The sequence below is a fragment of the Aotus nancymaae genome, unplaced genomic scaffold (assembly GCF_030222135.1).
Source record: "Aotus nancymaae isolate 86718 unplaced genomic scaffold, 86718_ANA_hifiasm-v0.15.2.pri h1tg000018l, whole genome shotgun sequence".
Taxonomy (NCBI): Eukaryota; Metazoa; Chordata; class Mammalia; order Primates; family Aotidae; genus Aotus; species Aotus nancymaae.
In genome coordinates this window covers 24,793,948-24,814,762 of record NW_026988430.1, presented here as the reverse complement: position 1 = coordinate 24,814,762, position 20,815 = coordinate 24,793,948, and the positions used below count along the sequence as shown (strand labels likewise).

The following is a 20,815-nucleotide window of genomic DNA, read 5'->3' as shown; positions in this document are numbered from 1 at the left end:
GAAGTAGCTTGGGGCCAAGGGGACACCAGGATAAAAAGACCCTAGTTATTTATTTAAGACTGTTACCACATGAGTATGTGAATATATTTAAGAGCACAAAACATATCAACTAGCATTATGTGAATTAGGATGCTTTTGGCTGCAAGAAACAGAAAAGCCATCCCAGAGTCACTAAACAATTTTTTTAAAAAAGAAAAAGGAATCATCACATGTCCCAAGTCCCAAGGGAGGCATATATAGCCTTTAATAATAAGAGGTTCATCTTTCCCTTCACCATCCTAAGCACATGGGTTACCCTCAGCTAGTATCTCTCACAGTCATAAGATGGCTTCGCCAATTCTGGACAGCCCATGCCAAAGAAATGATTAATGTTCAGTAGAAGCTAAATAACTTTATTTTATGTTATGTCGCTTGGACTTAAGAGTAAGGAAACTTGTCCCAAAAACTCTCTAATAGACTACCAGTATCTTGCTGGAGAGACTTAGGTCATATAAATACCTCTCTAAACCAGTCTTTAAGCAGGAGAATGATCTTATTGTGAATGGCTTCAGCCAGTAGTTTCAACCTTCACTACACATTACAATCATTTGGAGGCGGACTTAAGCTCCCTAGATGATTATAATGTGCAGCCACAATTGGCCTACATCAGAGTTTCTCAAACTCAACACTATTGATATTTGGCTCAGATCATTATCTTGCACATTGTGGAATGTTTAGCAGCATCCTTGGCCTCTACTCACCAGATGCCAGTAGCACCTCTCCAATTGTGACAGTCAAAAATGTATTCAGGCATTGTCAGATGTTGCTTGGGGGTTAAGAATTGCTCCAGGTTGAGACCCACTCTCATAAACTAATTAGCGTTTACCCTTGGGTCTCACGTGGGAGAAGTGGACATACAAATTAAATTAGTACTCTGCCAGCAGGAAAGGAAGAAATGGATGTTGGTACGTAACCAACAGTGTCTGCTGCATGGAGTAAGGCTGTTTTCAGATTAGAATCCTTCAAACTAATATGGGGTAGTGTCTGTATGTTTGCTATTCTCAGGTGTATCATCTTTGTAACACTGGCAATTGGAGATGTTCCTGATCACCTGTGGCACCTATAACCCTTTACCGGCTTCCAGCATTTGGTGACAGTTTGCCTCAATTGTCCATGAATTGATACTTGGATTAGCCTAATCTGTTCCAACAAGATTATCAGCTACTTGACGGCAGGGATGTGCCCTCTCTTCATGGTGTATTTCTCACATCATTTTATATTGGTTCACCGTGTATTCGTTGAGTCTTTATTATGTATAAGGCAGTTTAATTGAATTAGATTTCAGTGCATTGAAATACTTGTATTCACAGCTGCTAGTGTCTGGTTAGTTCAAAGAAAAGTTACAAGGACTTTACCAAGTTCTACTTTATACTAAAGAGGAAGAAGTGAGCAAGACCTTGGGGCAGGGAGAAGGCCCCTATGTCGATCAAACTTTCAGGCCCTTTAGAGGTGATCCTTTTGACACAAATGACAGACACACACTCTCTCTTTTATACAGCTTGATTCAGGTGAGCATACATGTCCATAAAAGCATAATATTTTTTAAAAGTTAGATCATAATATATTTTTTCCTCTCCTGTTAGGTAATTGTTGACGAACAGCACTTGGATTTCCTATTGGCATATACTATTTCGGCTATTCATCAGTGTAGTTCCTGGACATACATGGAAATTCTTCAAGCCCTGGCAGCTCTGGTTTACTGCAATGGCTCAAAATGTCAAAAGGTAGTTTAAACTGTTCTGTGCTTCCTTTTAAAGGCTAGGAGTACAGGCTCTGGAGCCAACTCAGGTTTCTATCTTGCCACTAATCTCTAGCATTTCTTATTCAGCCACTCTGGGCCTTGTTTTCTCATGTATAAAATAGTTACCCTGAGGATGAAATGAGAAAATACTTGTCAAGTTCATGGCCCTCAGTAAGTAGTAACCATGATTCTTATTATTAACCATTACCCATCAGCTATGCGGCCACACTAAAGAGCATCAGCAGCCACCTAGGCTGGGAGTAATGTTCCTTACTGATGCTTTTTGGCATATCTTTGCATATCCATCTGTGACATTTACCTAATAGCTAGTGTTTTGGTGCTTAACTGCCATTTAGTTAAAAAAAAGAAGAAATCTGTCTAAAACATAATATTTTCCTAGAGGCTTTTCTTTGACCTACATTGACTATTATTTTGTCTTAGTACCTCCCGGAGCTGCTAGGCAAGACTGGGCTCTTACTGAAGTTGAGTGACTCGGCTCAGTCTGATCCTGAAGTCAGGAGAGCTGCAGTACATTGTATGGCAAACTTATGTCTCAGGTATGTGGCTCCAGTCAAGTTTCTCAGTGGTAATGAGATAGTGCCTCTGTTTGGCCCTTTGTAGGTAGTTCCCTCTGCCTGAAGCCAGAGCCAACTTAGAAAAATAACTAACTTTGCATTTCCCATGTACTTTACTAATAAAATCATCATATATTGTTTGTTAATTTTAATACTGCTTGTAAAGAAGGAAAAAATAGACTAGGACCATATTCCTAAAATGTGGTAATAGTAATATAGTGAGCAGTCTTTCAAAATTTGTTTTCTATTGGCATAAATCCTCAGCATATTGAGTTTTTAGAAGGATATATTCATGCAGATTTAAGCACTGGTGAGATGTATCTGTAAAGGGCAATTTCTTTTCTTTGAAGAAGGTGGAAACAGACCCATCTTCTCACCCTAGATTCTCACAGTGGGCAATAGAAAACGAGCAGCACAAATGTGAACTTGTCTCTGCATGGCACAGTGCTGGCCAGTAAGTAGGAAGGCAGGTACAGCCATGTGGTTCTAGCTTGACAGGACCTGTCTGCATTATTTCCCTCTTAGGACTGAACAGCAGAACTGAAACAAGATTTTTCTTTCTCCATACTTTTTCTACCACAAACATCTGTAACCTTTCCGTATGGAAAGCACTGTTCCTCCATATTCATTCTAGCCCTGTGCCTGTCCCCCAGCAGTAACTAATTAACCCAGATAATCACTTTCCATAGCACAGTTGCATTCAAGGGTATGTTCCAACTCTAATAGTCTGCATTACTGCTATTTTTAACTCTTAGTCTTTTGCTAGCCTCATTTCAAAGGAGACTGAGTTTGAGTTGTTTTCTCTATATGCGTTTAGTGTGCCAGGACAGCCGTATTTGGAGGAGCCCTACCAAAATATCTGTTTCCAAGCTTTCCTGACTATTTTACAATCTCCAAAATCATCTGATATGGATGATATCACATTTTGCATGGTAAGTGGACTATCACTATCTAGTGAATGTTGTGGATGTGTCTAGAAGCAGAGTGGAAGAGTGTTACTAACGAGTGTAATTTGCAGTATTAGCTTTGTCTAGAGAAATACACATATATGAAATGTTTGTAACCTAAAAAGACTAAAATCATACCATTTCGGTTTAAATTATATGAAGCTTTTTATTTGTTATGTTTTGGTTTTTAGAGGAAACTATTCATTTTTCTTCTGAGTATAAAAGCAATACAGTTGCAGGCTAGTGACTGTCTTTAAGATGAAGGGGAAGAGAGAGTTCAACAATATCTGCAATATTTTATTTCTTTTTTAAAAAATATCATGTAAATGACAGTTTGTTAATATCTTTTAAATTTAGAGTAACACATTTCAAATATTATAAATGTAAGATAAATTTCCTTCTAGTCTCCTGCTCAGATATAGCCACTGAAGATCATTTGTGCTATGTGCCCTCAGATTTTTTTTCTCTGTGTAAATAAGCGTTTTACAACTTTAAATGGGATCATATTTAACATGCTGTTTTGTAACTTTCTGGTTTTGTTAAAACTTAATATCTTTGGGACACCTATTCAGTACCTGTTAATATACCTCATCCTTTCTAACTGCTGTGGCTGGAAAACCTTGGACAAATTACTTCTTGGGCCTCCATGTGCCTCCCTGAAAAGTGACTGATATAACCACATTGTGGGTTCTTATGAGAAGTATATGAAATAAAACATTCAAAGGGTCTGCTGTTATTGTTGTTGAGTTTTACATTTAGCAGAGGGTTAGCTTGTTTTATAATCATTATAATCATCAAAGCTGAAGTTTTTTCAGTTTTTCCACTATTTCAAACAAGGCTACAGTTCACATCATCCCAATGTAGGGAGTATTTCTTAAGGACAGAGTTCTAGAATTGAGATTACTGAGTTAAGAAATCAATGTTGGTCAGAATTGCCCTCCAGAAACCAGGGTTTATGATTCATCATCTGTTCCCACATACATCCTTTTGCCTTTAAGAGCTGCTGGGGTTGCCATATTACAGAGCTTCCCCACTTCTGATCTGTGCTCTTTTTTATCCCTTATCACATTTTTCTTGCTAAATATCTTTCCTCTTTTTTCTTATTCACCATTTGTACATACTGATTTATAAACGTGTACACTAAGGCCACTTCATTACTCTTTTCTTCTAGAAAAGAATTCACGGTAGTTTATCAGGTCTCTTTGGATCTTCATCTCTGTCTTGTGTGTATGTGTGTGTGTCTAAAGGTTTTTCATCATCCAGAGACTGTCTCTCTTCCATCCTAAGTGGTGCTAGTAAGTGGATTCCTGGACAACCAGACTTTATTCTGCCTTCTAACTGGGTCTCCCTTTCCCCCCCAGTTGTTGCAAAATGCATTAAAAGGTATACAGTCACTTCTAAATGGTGGGAGAATGAAACTAACGCAGACTGATGAACTTGGAGCACTTTTAGCTGTGCTAAAGGTAAGGCAAGTCTTCCTATGATCTCCTGTTTCAACCCATGGTACAAGGACCACTTTACATCCTTATTCTAAGGCTAACTTTAAGGTATTCAAAGTTCTTACATATATTTTGAGAGACTGGACCAAAATGTTCATATTCAAAGATGCTTAATATTAAGAACAGAAAATAATAAATCTCCATTTAATAAATGTGTCAAAATTTTAAAATTATCTATGAATCTTAGGAAGGGAATAGGTAGGGGGATATTACCTGTAGAAGATTTAATTAAAGATTATGTTGTACCTGTTTGTACTTGCAAGAAGAGCCAGTGCTTCTCCTTGCCTTTCTCCTCCAAGAAGAGGCAGGTCAAACAAGACGTGTGTCAGCGGGCAGCTTCCAGGCATGCTAGTCAGTCGGAAAGTCAGGCCGGCATCTGGGGACCCGGCTTCTTCAGCCAGCGAAGTAAGAAGCAGCAATTCTTTCCTTGTGTCATTCTCTTGCTCCCACATCAAAAAGAGAGATAGATAGCTAGATGTGGAGATAGGTAAATAAAAATGATAAATTGGTTTAAAAAATTGTAGATAGATATGGATAAACTTTATAAATAAATAAGGAAACTAAAACCAGACCTGATCTGGTCTGACCAAACCAGATCCAGCTGGAGGCCAGATCAACTTAAGCTCTTCTTTAAGCCCTGTGCCTTCGAGGTATGTATTTTCTGTCCCATTTCTATTTCCTTAGTTGGCTTTTAAACATTAATCTGTTAGTGTTCTGATCCAGACATGGTGAATAGTTCTGTTTTATGATTAATGTTTTTTTTTGTTTTGTATGTCTCTGTGTGTGTGTATGTCCTTATTTATCATTATTAGAAATCCATGTTTCACGGACTCCCTGGACTAAACATAGAGATGCCCACGGTGTTATACCCAACTCCACTTCCTCAGTATGATGGGCGAACAGCTATCAAACCACAGCAATCAGAATCCAGTACTTCTCGACCAACTTTGGTACATTTATGTTTATTTAGATTTAAGTTGTGGCTTATTTTTAAGATTGCTGTGTGTGTTTTCTATAATTTTCAACACTACTACCCTAAAAGCCTACCTTGAATTTTATTTCAGTTTAGGGTTGCTAGCATAATTCATCTGATGCTCACAGTACCAGTTAAAGCATCTTATACCTCTTAGAGGTATAGTCAGTCTAACAGCTATAAAAATGAGCGTTCTCTTTATACCCCACACCAAGCATTTTCATCCCCACGATGCTCAAGACCAGTAGTCAACAAACGTTTTCTAAACTTTCTCTGCAAGGCTAGTAAATACTTTAGGTCTGTCATAACTACCAACTCTATTGTAATAGTGCAAAAGCAGCCATAGATACAGTGTGAATGAATGGGCATGACTGTGTTTCACTAAAACTTTATTTACAGAAGCAGGCTGTGTGCTGGGCTAGATTTGGCTTTTGGGCCAGAATTTGCCAGCCCTTCTCTAGACCATTAGAAGCCCACCTATCAGTCAGCGCTCCGTCTCCACACTCCTCACATTCACCTGATTTCCCAGCCTTTCCAGATAGCTGCCATCTCCCTCGTGCTTCAGTTGGAGAACCTGGAGAATACAGATGTATGGCCAAGGATTCACATCCAGAAGTGTTATACCCGATCAAAATGCTTCTCATTAGAAATGATTTCACTCATTCACTCAATCAGCATTTACCCCACATCTGCTGTGTTCCAGACACTGTGCTAAGCACTAAGAATATGGACTCTGGCTGCTTTTAGGAGTTTGAGAGAGAAGGCAAAGAAGGGTAAATAAGCAGCTACAATGCAATATTATTGTTTCTCTCATCAGAATATTCACAGAGTACTCTGGGAACACATTGAGGCCACCCAGTCTAAATGGGGGAGAAAGAGGAGGCTTTTTAAAAGATGTGGTAGCTAAACGAGATTTCAGAGTGAGTAGCAGTACAGAGAAGGGGGATGAGTGTTTCAAGTAGAGAAAACAAAAGGTGCATAGACACAGAGAATGAGAGTATATATTGCCCATTCGTTAACTAGTCAGTCTAGAGTTTCAGAAAGGGGAGAGGAAGAGTGGAGCTGTTGTGTAGCAGAGGCTGAATGATAAGGTTTTTGTACAGGAGGCTGAGGAGTTTGGGTTTTTATCTTGTAGGCAATAGAGATTCATTAAAGAATAGTATATAGGGGAATCATGTGATCATATTTGCATCTTAGAAAAATCATTGTGATAGCAAATAAAAGAGTATGGGTCTGGGGCCACAGTAAGTAGTCCAAGGTAAAAGTAATGGGAACTTCCTCCCTCAATGCCACAGACTTTGAGAACGTGGAGGAAGACACAACTATCCAGAGATAGTTGGATGTCAGAAAGAAAGGGAGAAAGAAAGAAACTGGCTTCTACTTAGAATCTACTTCTACGGAGACCCAAGGCCCCAAAATATGCATTGTATGTAGTGGATTACCGTCTCTCCTGTGCAGGCATGTAGAGTCGTATTAGCTATGTATGTTACTTGGAGAACTGATAAAATAGACACTCAAGTCATTTTCTATAGGCTTTAATGCTCTTGAGGAATTCCAGTTGAGAAGGCTGAATACTTTCACAACACCTGTGCAAGGTAGGTGGTATTAGCCTTATACTTACAGATAAGCAAGGCCAAGCTCAGAGAGGCTAAATGACTGGCTCCAAGTCACAGAGGTGCAATTTAAACCCAGGCCACATGTTTTGCTCTGTCTCATGTATCTTATACCTTCCTTCTTATAGGAGAGAGTAAGCACTTAGCATCATGCCTGATGCTTAGGGTATTAAAGATGTTCCACTTTTTTCTTTTCTCTTGTCTTCTTTAAACTACATGTTGGGGACATATTTAGTCACTTTCAAATGAAGAAGTAACGATTCAGTTAAAAGCCATTCTGAAGTAGCTATTATGTATGTCTTCATTTGCTCCTAAAATCAGAATAAAAAGAAAAAATCCAAAGTAAAACCAAAGAAAATCCAGCAAGGAGAGGAGGAGGAGGAAAAGGAATCCAGTGGTGAAATAGAGGCAGCCCCAGTCACTGGCACAGGCAGAGTGAACCTGCATGAAGGGAACACTTGGTGTTCCTCCTCCCTGGGTGTCCAGAGTTTGCCTTTAGATGGAAGTGGAGCTGCAGGAAAAGATGGAGTCTCCTCACCCTTCAGTTCTTCCAGTTGGAAAAGGGTCAGCAGTAGTGAGTCAGACTATTCTGATGCTGAAGGAGGCATGCAGAGTAAAATGAGGTAGTAGTATTTTGTTACATTTTTATACCTTGTATTCTAAGTTGCATGTAAGTTTATAACTTTGCTGAAAAACCTGACTGCTGCATGTGATTTAACTTGAAGAGCCTCATTTCTGTGGGACATGGTGTTACTCTAAACATGACTTGCTTTCTTGATCTGCCATTCCACATGTCATTACTCTCCTTAGAATATTCTTGACTTTCTTCTGTGCCTTTTCGTCTTGCTAACCACTACTCATCTTTGGTATGAGCTCAGAAATCGTATTCCCCGGGAACCCTTTTCTGCCTTAGTGTTATTTGTAAAGTATTATTATAGTTATTTCCTTAACTGCCCCCCACTGCCGAGCTTGTCAAGGCAGGGTCTTTTCGATGTCTGCCGGCCTTAGCATGATGCCTGGGACATACCTAGGTCATTCAGTAGCTATTCGTTGGTTGGATGGATGGATACTTGGCAGTGTTCTGTGTCTAACACTAGTTTCCTGATATCAAAATGTTGCCCTCTTGTCCCCCAGTTGTGTTTTTTCATTGTCAGCCTTAATAACTTGTTATAGAAACAAGTTGTCTTAATGTGTTTTGATTGTAGTTTGAAAGAAAAATTTTTAATAACACATTGACATCTTTAGGGATTATTTAGAATGTTTAATTTTTGAATGTATCATTTGATTTGGTGGAAATAAATACCATTTCATGTTTGCATTTTAAAAAAAAAACTATTTTTAAACTTGTTTTCTTTTTTCTCTTGGATGTGAAAGGTCTTACCAAGCCAAAGTTCGCCAAGGAGCCTTAGTTTGTTTTCTTTCTACTATAAAATCGATAGAAAAGAAAGTTCTTTATGGCTACTGGTCAGCTTTTATTCCCGATACGCCTGAACTTGGAAGCCCACAGTCAGTGTCCTTGATGACTCTTACATTAAAAGATCCTTCTCCAAAGGTAAGAGAATTTAAATTCTAAGCTTTATAATAGGAAGAAAAATTTACAGATCCTCATTGTTGTTGTTGTTGTTGTTGTTTTTAAAGACAGAGTCTCGCTCTGTCACCAGTGCAGTGGTGCGATTTCCGCTCACTGCAACCTCCGCCGCCCGGGTTCAAGCGATTCCCCTCCCTCAGCCTCCGTAGTAGCTGGGACTACAGGTGTGCACCACCACGCCCAGCTAGTTTTTGTATTTTTAGTAGAGACGGGGTTTCACCATGTTGGCCAGGATGGTCTCCATCTCTTGACCTCCTGCCTGGGCCTCCCAAAGTGCTGGGATTACAGGCGTGAGCCTCTGCGCTTATTGTTTTCTCTGCCTTGTCCTATCTGATCTGAATACAGCTCTTAGTCACACTGACCCAAGTTCTGACTTGAGAACCACTAGAGAGGCAGGAAAATAGGAAGTGGGCTTATGTGAATAATGCATTGAGGGTGACCATGTAGGGTCGCTTCCTGCTCCAGGGCTCACTTGAAGCCTGAGCACACTGAATTATAACTTTGATGTCTCCCTTGAACTGCACTGAAGCAGCCGTGCTTCTCTTCCTTTTATGAAAATGCTGATTGCTGTGGTATTTATAACAAGAAAACATCAGAAATGGCTTAAACAACTCAGTAGAATATCATGGTACATAATGGCTTTGAAGGATGCATAAGGCTTAGAAAAATGCTCAAAATGTCCTGTGAAAACACAGGATATAGAATTATATATTATAGTAGGATCCCAAATGTTTTTTTCTTGTAACTTTTCCATAGTTTTCAAATCATATGTAATAAATATTTACATATTTTAGTGAGAAAAACTTATTTTTAAAAAAGAAGAAAAAACTATTTGGTAGGCATGGATACCTATAGCAAGATATCTCATGACTGATCAGATATTTGCCTCTGCTTGAATATGTTAATTCCTCTCCAGAAGTTAGCCACTTAACCAAGTAAGGAAATAAGACTACTGTTTACAGTAGTGAACATTAAAAAGCCATGCTGAATGGCATCAGGGTGTCCTCAGGTAACCAACTACCCACAAAGAGAGAAGTTTTAATTAGGCCAACAGCATATTATTCCTTTCCTATTTTTAAGATTATTCCTTAAGGGGTAACCCACAGTACGTTGGAATTCCATATGAGTCATCTCCTTGAGTAACTAATTACTCTGTAAGAAAACTTCTGGATGACCCATCAGAAGCTTTTACAAGTAAAGAAAAATAAGTTAGCCTTAATTCTACACACACAAAAAAATGACTTGTGGGGTATTTCAAATACTCCTCGTTATCCTAAAAAATTGAATCAGCAGAAATTTTACAAATTAACTAAACCAATAGTGAATGAGAACCTGGGAGAAAAATGGAAAATGAGTGGTGGCAAATAAATCAGTAATGAAGCCATTAGAGTAATTGAAATAAAAACTACTAAAAATATTGAAAATGTGTATTTGAAGACTCTCCAGCTAGGGGAGCTGCCAGCAGTGGCCCAGGAGATGGTGCTGTGGAGCAAGAGGCAGTCCAGCTTCATTACCTGCATCAAAGCTGCCCAGCCAAGGGGATGTGGGACGTGGGGGTTTGGAACATGAATACAAAGAGGTTATGAGATCATAGCTGATAAAAATGAATTGGAATAATTTCATGATACTTATATCTTCATTTTTTTTAATGTTTACATTTCACTTAAAATGCCATGAGAAATTTCACATACTGCAAAGTGGTCTTATCCATCTCCTTGATTTAAGTACCTTTTAGACATGTTCTTGCTGTTTAACTTTGGTGAATGCAAGCGATGTACTGAGGAAGAAAGATACAGAACTTCCTTCTGGAGATGTCCTAGATCCAGTACAAAAAGCCACCTGAAAATCCTGGAGAAATGAAAAAAATAAAACAGTCATCCTACTTAAAGAGGATTTTAAAAGATGAAAGAAATTAAATTAGCTTAATATAATGGCAAGTGAAATGATTGTACTTAAGAGATTTTTTTTTTTAATCAGAATGGAACAGCATTCTGGATTGACCAGGTTAAAAGAGCTGCCATGACTCCAGGCCAAGTGGTCATCTCAGGTGCTCCTCGGGCATGTAGAGTTAGATGGCTGGATTTCCTCTTAGCCAGGATTAAACAAAACAGCAATAGTTTATCTTGTCGTTGAAGTGCTTAGTGATTAGTTTTGAGTTATGATAGGTCTGATATGGCCCATGCTCAACTGGAAGCACAGCTTTAACTGGTTTACTAAGAAATTTTCTAAAGAGAAATGGACAGAAGAAAAGATGATTAGATTCTTCCAGTCAGAATGCCAACAATAAACAGGCTGCTTTTGGGAATTTGAAACGTAATATGCTAGAATGGTTAACTGGGGAGAAGAAAACTTAGAAATGTCTGTTAGGATTTGGCAGTGTTGTGGTACTTAGGAAACAATCACACTTCTATGTTGGAAATGCGCTTCAGAAAGCACATCTTATAATATGCTTCCAAAAGGGACAGAGCAAATTATCAATAAAAAGAACAGGACTAATTTAAGAATTTCTTTTATATGATTTTCTTAGTTGTTACAAAGGCATATTATGGAGAATATCTTCAAGACTTGTCTAAGGAACAAATTACAGGGTAAACCTTTGTCTTGGTACCTTGAGAATTATCCTAATTTACAAATTTCATGATGATGATTTATTTCATGATGATGATGCTCTTTTGGATAACTATAAAAAGTGAAAACAAATCAAAATCTAGATAATAGATGTTATAACTAGAAAAGAGAATGAAAGGTTGGAATTGTTAACTGTTATGGAGTGGTAGATTTTCTCTCATACAGCCAGCCAAGAACAGGCAATCTTTGCTTAGTGTATTAGTTCATATTCATGCTGCTGATAATGACATGCTCGAGACTGGGAAGAAAAAAAAGTTTAATTGGACTTACAGTTTCACATGACTGGAGAGGCCTCAGAATCATGGTGGGAGGCAAAAGGCCCTTCTTAACATGGTGGCAGCAAGAGGAAATGAGGAAGAAGCAAAAGCGGGAACCCCCAATAAACCCATCAGATCTCATGAGACTTATTCACTATCACGAGAATAGCATGGGAAAGACTGGCCCCCAGGATTCAATAACCTCCTACCCCAGTGGGTCCCTCCCATAACACATGGGAATTAAGATTTGGGTGGGGACACAACCAAACCATATCACTTAGATAACTTCGATCCAGAGTCCCTGACACAATGTTGAAATGCCTTTACGTAAAAGACAACTGACTTTGGAAGTGATATCTAATAAAATTAACCCTGAAACGTGCACAGCCAGGTGCCCTGCATGGAAACTTCAATGGTACCTGCTCCCATCAGGGACTTCTTTGTCACCCTTCCAGAAATATTCTGAGACCAAACACACATAACGAGGAAAAAAAATTAGGATTGACTAAGCTGCCTCAGCAAACATTTCTGCTACATTCTTAAGTAGCAAAAAAAGAAAAGTACCTTTCTGTTTTATTAGCTTTAGACAAGCCTTCATGTCCAAGGAGATGAAACTATACACTAGTAAAACCAAGCACACTGACATTTGTAAGACTGAAAAGCCTTTCATCCATCATTTTAAATATTCAGGCAATAAAAGCTTAAACAAAATGAGCTCTCTGGAGAACTACACCTATTATGATTTGCCTGCACATTAGTAATTTGTGCTGAAAGTGCTGATTAGAACTGGTAAACAAGATATTAAATATTGATATAAAAATAAATGAAGCAAAACTTGTACCAGATTCAGTATCTTAAGTAACAATGATAACAAAGATATGTTAAACAGAGTTTAAAGGAAATTAACTCAGAACTGTGAGAAGTATAATTTGACATGGTATCAAATTTCTATATAGATTTTATATCTTAGTGGGAAAAATATAACCAATTTCAATGACATTTGTTTTCGTTTGTTAAGATGCCAAAATTGTGCTAAAATTTTTGACTCTTTGAAATTAGTTCGTTTCTTTCCACAACTCGATTTTTAATTTTATTCGGTTTGTGAGCTGTTGAAATTGTGGTTTTTAATTGTCTTCTAAAGAAATGAAGGTTTAGCATAAGATCTATCTTACTGAGTTCAGACCAGCCTCTAGTAGGGATTGGTCAACTATGACCTGTAGGCCAAGTCTGGCCACCCGTTTTGGTATGACTTGTGAGCTAAGAACAGTTTTTACACTTTTAAATGGTTTTAAAATAATCAAAACAATAATATTTCATGATATGTGAAAATTATATGGAATTCAGACTTCATTGTCCATAAATCAAGTCTTTTTGGAACATTAGCCGCATTTATTCCTGTATGTGTCTGTGGTATGATCACAGAGTTGAGTGGTTGTGGCAGAAACTGGCCTGCAAAGTCTAAAATATACAATGTGTACTATTGGCTCTTTTTTTTTTTTTTTTTTTTTTTTTTAGATGGAGTCTCTCTGTGTCAACTAGGCTAGAGTGCAGTGGTGTGATTTGGCTTACTGCAACCTCTGCCTCCCAGGTTCAAGCGATTCTCCTGCCTCAGCCTCCTGAGTAGCTGGGATTACAGGCGCATGCCACCATGCCCAGCTAATTTTTGTATTTTAGTAGAGACGGGGTTTCACCATGTCGGTCAGGCTGGTCTTGAACTCCTGACCTTGTGATCTGCCCACCTCAGCCTCTCAAAGTTCTACAATTACAGGCATGAACCACCACGCCCAGAAAAGTTTGCCAGCCCCTGATCTAAGTCCTTCTTGGATCAGCTGACTTGTGTTTGTGCTCTCACTCTCTTGTTCTTTCACACATATACACACGGTTTCCTAATACATTGTCAATGTCCTACCTTAGGGGATTATGCTTCATTCTGAAGTCTGATGCTACTGTACTTCAAATTTGTTTTCAGAGCATTAAGTCTGTATTTCTGCGATTCCACTCTATAAAAGGCCTGCGTGGTGATTTATTACCTGGTTGTTTGGAGATAATATAATTGAAGGCTTTCCGGAAAACCTTTTTTGCTCCAAACTCAGATATGCTTCATATTGAGTAACTACTTAGGTCAGATTGCAGAATTGTAATGTTGATTTCCTGTTTGTTTGTTTTTTTGTTTTTGATTGAAAATGTTAATTTTCATTTTTGGATGATCTGGCCAAAGAGAGTACAGTATTATTTCATATTAATAGTCCTGTGCTTATTACCTATATTCCATTTTTTGTTAAGTTGGGCTTTCTTTTCATTTCTGATTTTCAATTTTACAAAATCATCAGAGTACCAGTTGAAAGTAATCTTTCAATCTTATAAAGAAAATCTTGGTGCCAGTGACACCTTTCCTAACAAATACACAGTCCATGTCCTTTCCATTCATAAGATTGTATTTAATGGTATTCCTTTCTTTAATTGCCAAATGCTGTCACTCCAGGCAGTGTTATTTCCTGTACCTAAGACTGTTTCTAAAAGTTGGATTACTAATGATGCCTGCCAAGTTGTATGTACACAAAGTTCCTAAAGTCCTATTTAAGTTAACATTGAGCACACATGCTTCAGAGTGGAATGTGAGGCACAATGTTCTCAGGAACTTTGATATGAAACATACTGTAGGTACGTGTATTTTTTTCTACCTCATGGGCTATTTACTTCTAACTTTCAGTTATTCTGCTTGAATAAACCAGACCTCTAATCCTTAAATTATTCTCATACTTAGGATTTCAGATCTTTGTGGTATGATGTAGCTTGGATTTATTTCTTACTGTAAGAAACCTAACAGCAATGTGTTCCTGGATTTTTTTTTTTTTTTTTTTTTTTTTTTAGTCAGGTGTGATGGCACACACCTTTAGTCCTAGCTACTTGGGAGGCTGACGCGGGAGGATTGCTTGAGCCCAGGAGTTTGAGGCTGCAGTGAACTATGATTGTGCCACTGCACTGCAGCCTAGGTGACAGAGTGATACTGTGTCCCTAAAATAAAAATAAAATAAAGATTTTTTTTTCGGTGTGGGATGCAAGTGGCCTAGTTTTTAGGAACTAACAGATAATACCATTGCCTTTATTCTTTCAATTAAAATGATTCCATATGCTTTGAAAATTAAATATGTATCTGAAGAAGGGAATCTGACTCCTGATTTTTAACTAATCAATGTGCATCATCCCAAAATTTCAGACACGTGCCTGTGCTCTGCAAGTTTTATCTGCCATCTTGGAAGGTTCAAAGCAGTTTCTTTCTGTTGCTGAAGATACCAGTGACCACAGAAGGGCTTTTACCCCCTTCTCCGTAATGATCGCTTCCAGCATTAGAGAGTTGCACAGATGTCTTTTGTTAGCTTTGGTGGCAGAGTCATCCTCACAGACCCTTACTCAGATAATTAAGGTAGTGTACCAACGGTGGGTTCCAGAGGGGGCTTCTCTGTTCTTATTTTGTAGACTGTTTTACATAGCCCAAAAGTGACTTGACTTAAAATATAACTAACTAATAATTTTATTTAAAATACCCTATTTAGAAGTCTGTACCTACTTGTCTGACCTTACCTGTAATCTCTGTATGTCCTAATAAATGATTTGCTAAAAATACTTCATCTTTAGTTTTAGTTGTACCAATGAGAATGCAAGTGTTACTTAAAAGAAAAAAATAGACTGATTTTTAGTTGTGTGAAAACTTTTTTAATTCAATGCTATAAAATTTGTTTCTATGCTGTGGTTTAATCAAGCCTTTTGATGAGCTGCTTTTTGTGTTTTACAGTGCCTTGCAAATTTAGTATCAAATGCACCTTATAATCGTCTAAAACTCAGCCTGCTGACCAAAGTCTGGAACCAGATAAAGCCTTATATCCGCCACAAAGGTTGGTAGTGGCTTAAAACTGATTGCTTCTTTTTATCAATCAGATGCAGAGTATTAGCAAAAATATTTAGATATATGTATATATTCAGAGCAGTTTTACAACTCTTAAGAGATCTCTACTTATTCTTCTCAACTTTTCAGGGTATTAGCTGTAGCAAGAATCCCACCTTTGACCCCTCAAGCCACAGTGGAAGAGAGCTAGAGAATTAATTGTAAAATTTAATGCCTGTTTAATGCTCAGGGCAAGTGACCAGAGTATCCCTTTAGAATTAGGGCTGAGCCAGGTGCAGGCAGCCCCCCTCAGGTGTATAATAGTTTATATCCCTTAGGCATAGGTAAAGGATAGATGGATGGTTGGATGGACAGACAGACGGATAGATAGATATTATCTACTTTTGGGAAAGAAAAACTGGAATACAAAATTTAACTTCTTTAATGTTATTTCCAGTGAAGTTCAGATAAAATCCCACAACTTCAAATCCTTACTAACTGCAGAGTCTTATTTCTTATTTCCTCCCATACATAATGTATAGGTGCTATAAATACTTTGCTTTTGAAGATTTGCTTTTCTTTTGTTTGCAGGCTTTCAGATCAGACCACATTCTAATGAGTTCAGATTTTCAGGCAGAATTATAAAAAGAAAGGAAGAATGGATGTTTTCTGTGACATTGTGGGAAGAACATGGGACCTGAAGTCAATCCAAGGGTCTGGAGCCCACCCCAGTTTTTGCCATCTAATAGCCATGGCCCTCTCTGAACCCTGATTTCTTCCTAACAGCAAGAATTATAACTACATCATAAGATTTTTATGAGGGCTCAAATCAGATAATGAGGTGTAACTAAGTCCAGTTCACTGCTTCCACCAATGTGTAAAAAAGGGACTCAGAAAGATAAGTCTTACCCTAAGGTTTCCCATCACATTCATGGCAGAAGTAAGATGAAAACAATCCAAGTTGTTTTCAACAACCCCTGGTCATTCCACTGTACCAGCTTTTCATTATCTGCATCTTCAGCTGAGGAGAGTGCACCATGTCTTAAAGGTTCCTTTTAAATATCTGACCTTGTCCTCAAGTAACTTTTTTTTTCATTAAAATGTTCAAAACCTGAAATTTTTAGGTATGAGTCTAACAAAATGTGTATAAGATCTGTATGAAAAATCTGTACGACTCTGATGAAATAAATCAAAGAAGAACTAAATGAATGGACAGAGATTCCATGTTCATGGATAGGAAGGCTCAATATTGTAAAGATGTTACTTCTTCCCAATTTGAGCTGTAGATTCAATGCAGTCTCAATCAAAATTCCAGCAAGTTATCTTGCAGATATGAACAAACTGATTCTGATGTTTATGTGGATAGGCAAAAGACCCAGAACAGCCAATACAATATTGATAGAGAAGAACAAAACTGAAAGACTGACAGTCATTCTCTGACTTCAAAATTTACTATAAAACTACAGTAATTAAGACAATGTGGTATTAGCCAAGGAAGAGACAAACAGATCAATGGAATAGAATAGAGAGCCCAGAAATAGACCCACATAAATATAGTCAACTGATCTACCACAAAGGAGCAGGCACTGTTCAACAAATGATGCTACAACAGCTGGATATCACATGCAAAAAAAATGAGTCTAGACACAAAGCTTTTAGTGTTTTGAAAATAGCTTCTTGTTAAAATCCGGGGTTCATTCAAGGTGCATGCATTGCATTTAGTTATTATGTCACTGTGAGTCTTTTTAAATCTAGAGTCCCTCCACCCATTTTTTTATATCAAACTGATTTACGAAAGAATCCAAGCCAATTGTCTTATAGATTGTAAACTGTCACCAAAGGTGACAAAATAAATCACATTCTCCATTTGTCAGATGGTTTCTTTATGGTGTTAACTTATTCTCCTGTCGCATGTATTTCCAAACTGGAAATGAGGTCTAGAAGTTTAATTAGATTCAGGTTACACAAGGAACTACTAATTCTTAATTGCCTGCAGGGATAACTACCATCTTTATGGTAGCTGTTCCCATGGTGGTAAGTTTCTTCTGCTTTCCTTTGACAGATGTTAATGTTCGTGTGTCAAGTCTCACACTCTTGGGAGCTATAGTGTCCACCCATGCACCTTTACCTGAAGTCCAGCTACTTCTGCAACAGCCGTGTTCTTCTGGACTCAGTAATAGCAATTCAGCAACCCCTCACCTCAGCCCTCCTGATTGGTGGAAGAAAGTCCCTGCAGGACCCTCTCTGGAAGAAACATCAGTTAGCTCACCTAAGGGGTCTTCAGAGCCCTGCTGGCTCATTCGACTCTGCATTTCCACTGTCATACTGCCCAAGGAGGATTCCTGTTCAGGTAGTGATGCTGGCTCCGCAGCAGGAAGCACCTACGAACCATCCCCCATGCGACTGGAGGCCTTGCAGGTAGGAGGTTTCATTTCCTTATCTCTGAAATGTAAGTAACCATTCTCCTTCAGAGTGACCGTGAGGAGTGAGCGGGTAAAACCAAGCCATGTGTCAGTCATGTTGGTGGGAGGTGTATTTTAGGTATGGGTAGTGTATTTGTTTTTGTTGTTGTTTTGTTTTCGGGAGGTGTTCCTTGGTTGTAAAATAGCAGATTCATTCCTTTTTGTTCTTTCATTGCAAATTATTTTACTCACTACAGTTATTATATGACAGGTGGATGTAATAGATTGTAGAACAATTCTGGGAGAAATTACACAATTAATTTTTGATTTTTGCAACTTAAATGTTTAATTCTTTTTAAGCTTCTCCTTGGTGTTGTATCTGCTTAGAGAAACAAAATAATTGTTCCTTCTAAGGAAGAAATCCTAAATAAAAGAGTTTGCTTTTTGTATACAAATATGATCTGAGACTAGGCCTGGTCCTGGGGTCTGCTGCTAATTAATTGGACAACATGAAACATGTCCTTTAACCTTGTTGGGCTTAGTTTCTTTAGCTGTAAAATTCAATTAATACCTACTTTAAAGAATAGTTTCAAGACTTAAATGAGATTACATTACTGAAAAACAGTCCTATACTAAGCACCATAAAACTATGATACAGTCAATTGATGTTATGAAATAAAGATTATGGTTCTTAATTTCATTCAGTAGATTTCAGCCCTGTTAAATAGAAGCAGTTTCTGAAATCTAATAACACTTTTCTGGATATTGTAGCCTTGCACTTGGGTCTTAGAGGGTTAATTCCATGCTCTCTTTGCAGGTATTGGCTCTTCTGGCAAGGGGCTACTTTTCAATGACTCAAGTCTACTTGATGGAGCTTGGAGAGGTGATTTGCAAGTGCATGGGGGAAGCAGATCCATCCATTCAGCTTCATGGAGCAAAGGTAATTTTCATCAAAGCCACAGGGCTTTTTCCTTCTCTTTGCTTGATATCCTTCCTTTACTTCACTTTATATTCTTCTGCCACACGTCCTTCAGTTCTGAGATTTCTTAAAGAGTTTTCAGGTAAGGAAGACATACATTCTTCTGTTTTCAGCTCTTATGTGTAAACCCCAAGAATTGATTCAGTAACACATTAACAATATATAGCTGTTGATTTTAGTCCTTGAAAGAATGCCTCTGTTAAAAGAGTGACTGAAAAAAGAAAGAAAATTAGTTGCAAATTATGTTTCCCCTTGATTCGAGGTGATCTCCAAACTAAAGTGAAGTTGTTAGTTCTAATACTCTGCTTTGATAATTCTTTCTTTTTTCTTGGCAGCTTCTGGAAGAACTGGGCACAGGTTTAATACAGCAATATAAACCAGAGTCTACCGTAGCACCTGATCAGAGAATACCAGTCTTCTTGGTAAATAAATGTCAATTCATAGTTTTCTTTTATTAGTGTTTCAGTTGCAGTTTTATTTTGAAGCTCAGTGATAAGTGGAGTAGATGATATGGTTTCTTCCAGTGTCAAAAATTATATTTTATAATCCAGGAAAACATGAAACTAGTATAAATAGGTTTTATTTTTACATTTCAGTTTGTTTGCAGTTTAGAATGTGGTAGGCTTATGTGTAACACATAGCAATGGTAAAACTAATTCTTTCTTTTGCATAAAACCTAGTCTGGTTACTCAGCCTGCCCAAGAGACAAACTAGAATGGTGGGAAGAGCCAAGGATTATTTATCCAAAGCCATGGGATCAAATTTAGGGAACATGATTGTATTAGTCCATTTTGTGTTGCTATAAAGGAATACCTGAGGCTGGGCAATTTGTAAAGAAAAGAGGTTTATCTGACTCACAATTCCACAGGCTGTACAAGAAGTGTGGTGCCAGCATCTACCTGTGATGAAGCCTCTCCAGAAGCTTCTAATCATGGTGGAAGGAAAATGGGGAGCAGGCATGTATATGGCAAGACAGTAAGCAAGAGGGAGATGCCAGGCTCTTTTAAACAACTAGCTCTCATGTGAACTCATAGAGTGAGAACTCATTACCACAAGGACAGCACCAAGCCATTCAAGAGGGATCCGCCCCCATGACCCAAACACTTCCTATTAGGCCCACCTCCAGTGTTGGAAGTCAATTTCAGCATGAGGTTTGGAGGAGGCGCCCAAACCATATCACTCTGTCCCTGGCTCCCACAAATCTCGTGTTCCTCTCACGTTGCAAAATACAGTCGTCTCTTCCCAATAGTCCCCCAAAGTCTTAACTCTTTTCAGCATCAGCTCAAAAGTCCAAAATCTCAGCTGTGACTCAAGGTAAGTTCCTTCCACCTATAAGCCTGTAAGACCAAAATCAAGTTACTGACTTTTAAGATACAATGGTGGTACAGGCATTGGGTAAACATTCCCATTCCAAAAGGGAGAAATCAGCCAAAAGAAAGGGGCAACAAGCCCCACACAAATCTGAAACCCAGCAGGATGGACATTAAACCTTAAAGCTCCAAAAGAGTCCTTGACTCCATGTCCTGCATGTAGTGCACACTGGTGCAAGGGGTGGGCCTCCAAGGCAGACTTGCCCTTGTGGCTTTTCTGGGTGCAGGCCGTGTGGCTGCTCTCAGGTTGGAGTCCCATGCCTTTGGCTTTTTCAGGCTAAGGTTGCAAGCTGTCAGTGGCTCTGCCATTCTTCAGTCTAG

General features: G+C 38.4%; 1 protein-coding gene across 3 annotated transcripts in view; it reads left to right on the top strand.

The window, feature by feature from the left end:
* Window positions 1-20,815, top strand: part of HEATR6 (HEAT repeat containing 6) — a 35,599-nt gene that overhangs the window by 3,182 nt on the left and 11,602 nt on the right. For all 3 annotated transcript variants that reach the window (XM_012445515.2, XM_012445518.3, XM_012445517.3), the window contains exons 3-14: window positions 1,623-1,763; window positions 2,222-2,337; window positions 3,173-3,287; window positions 4,664-4,765; window positions 5,614-5,751; window positions 7,709-8,010; window positions 8,762-8,939; window positions 15,078-15,284; window positions 15,654-15,753; window positions 17,806-18,161; window positions 18,963-19,085; window positions 19,460-19,546. In XM_012445515.2, coding sequence (XP_012300938.2) covers window positions 1,623-1,763; window positions 2,222-2,337; window positions 3,173-3,287; window positions 4,664-4,765; window positions 5,614-5,751; window positions 7,709-8,010; window positions 8,762-8,939; window positions 15,078-15,284; window positions 15,654-15,753; window positions 17,806-18,161; window positions 18,963-19,085; window positions 19,460-19,546 — 1,965 coding nt within the window. The remainder of the gene's footprint in view (window positions 1-1,622; window positions 1,764-2,221; window positions 2,338-3,172; window positions 3,288-4,663; window positions 4,766-5,613; window positions 5,752-7,708; window positions 8,011-8,761; window positions 8,940-15,077; window positions 15,285-15,653; window positions 15,754-17,805; window positions 18,162-18,962; window positions 19,086-19,459; window positions 19,547-20,815) is intronic.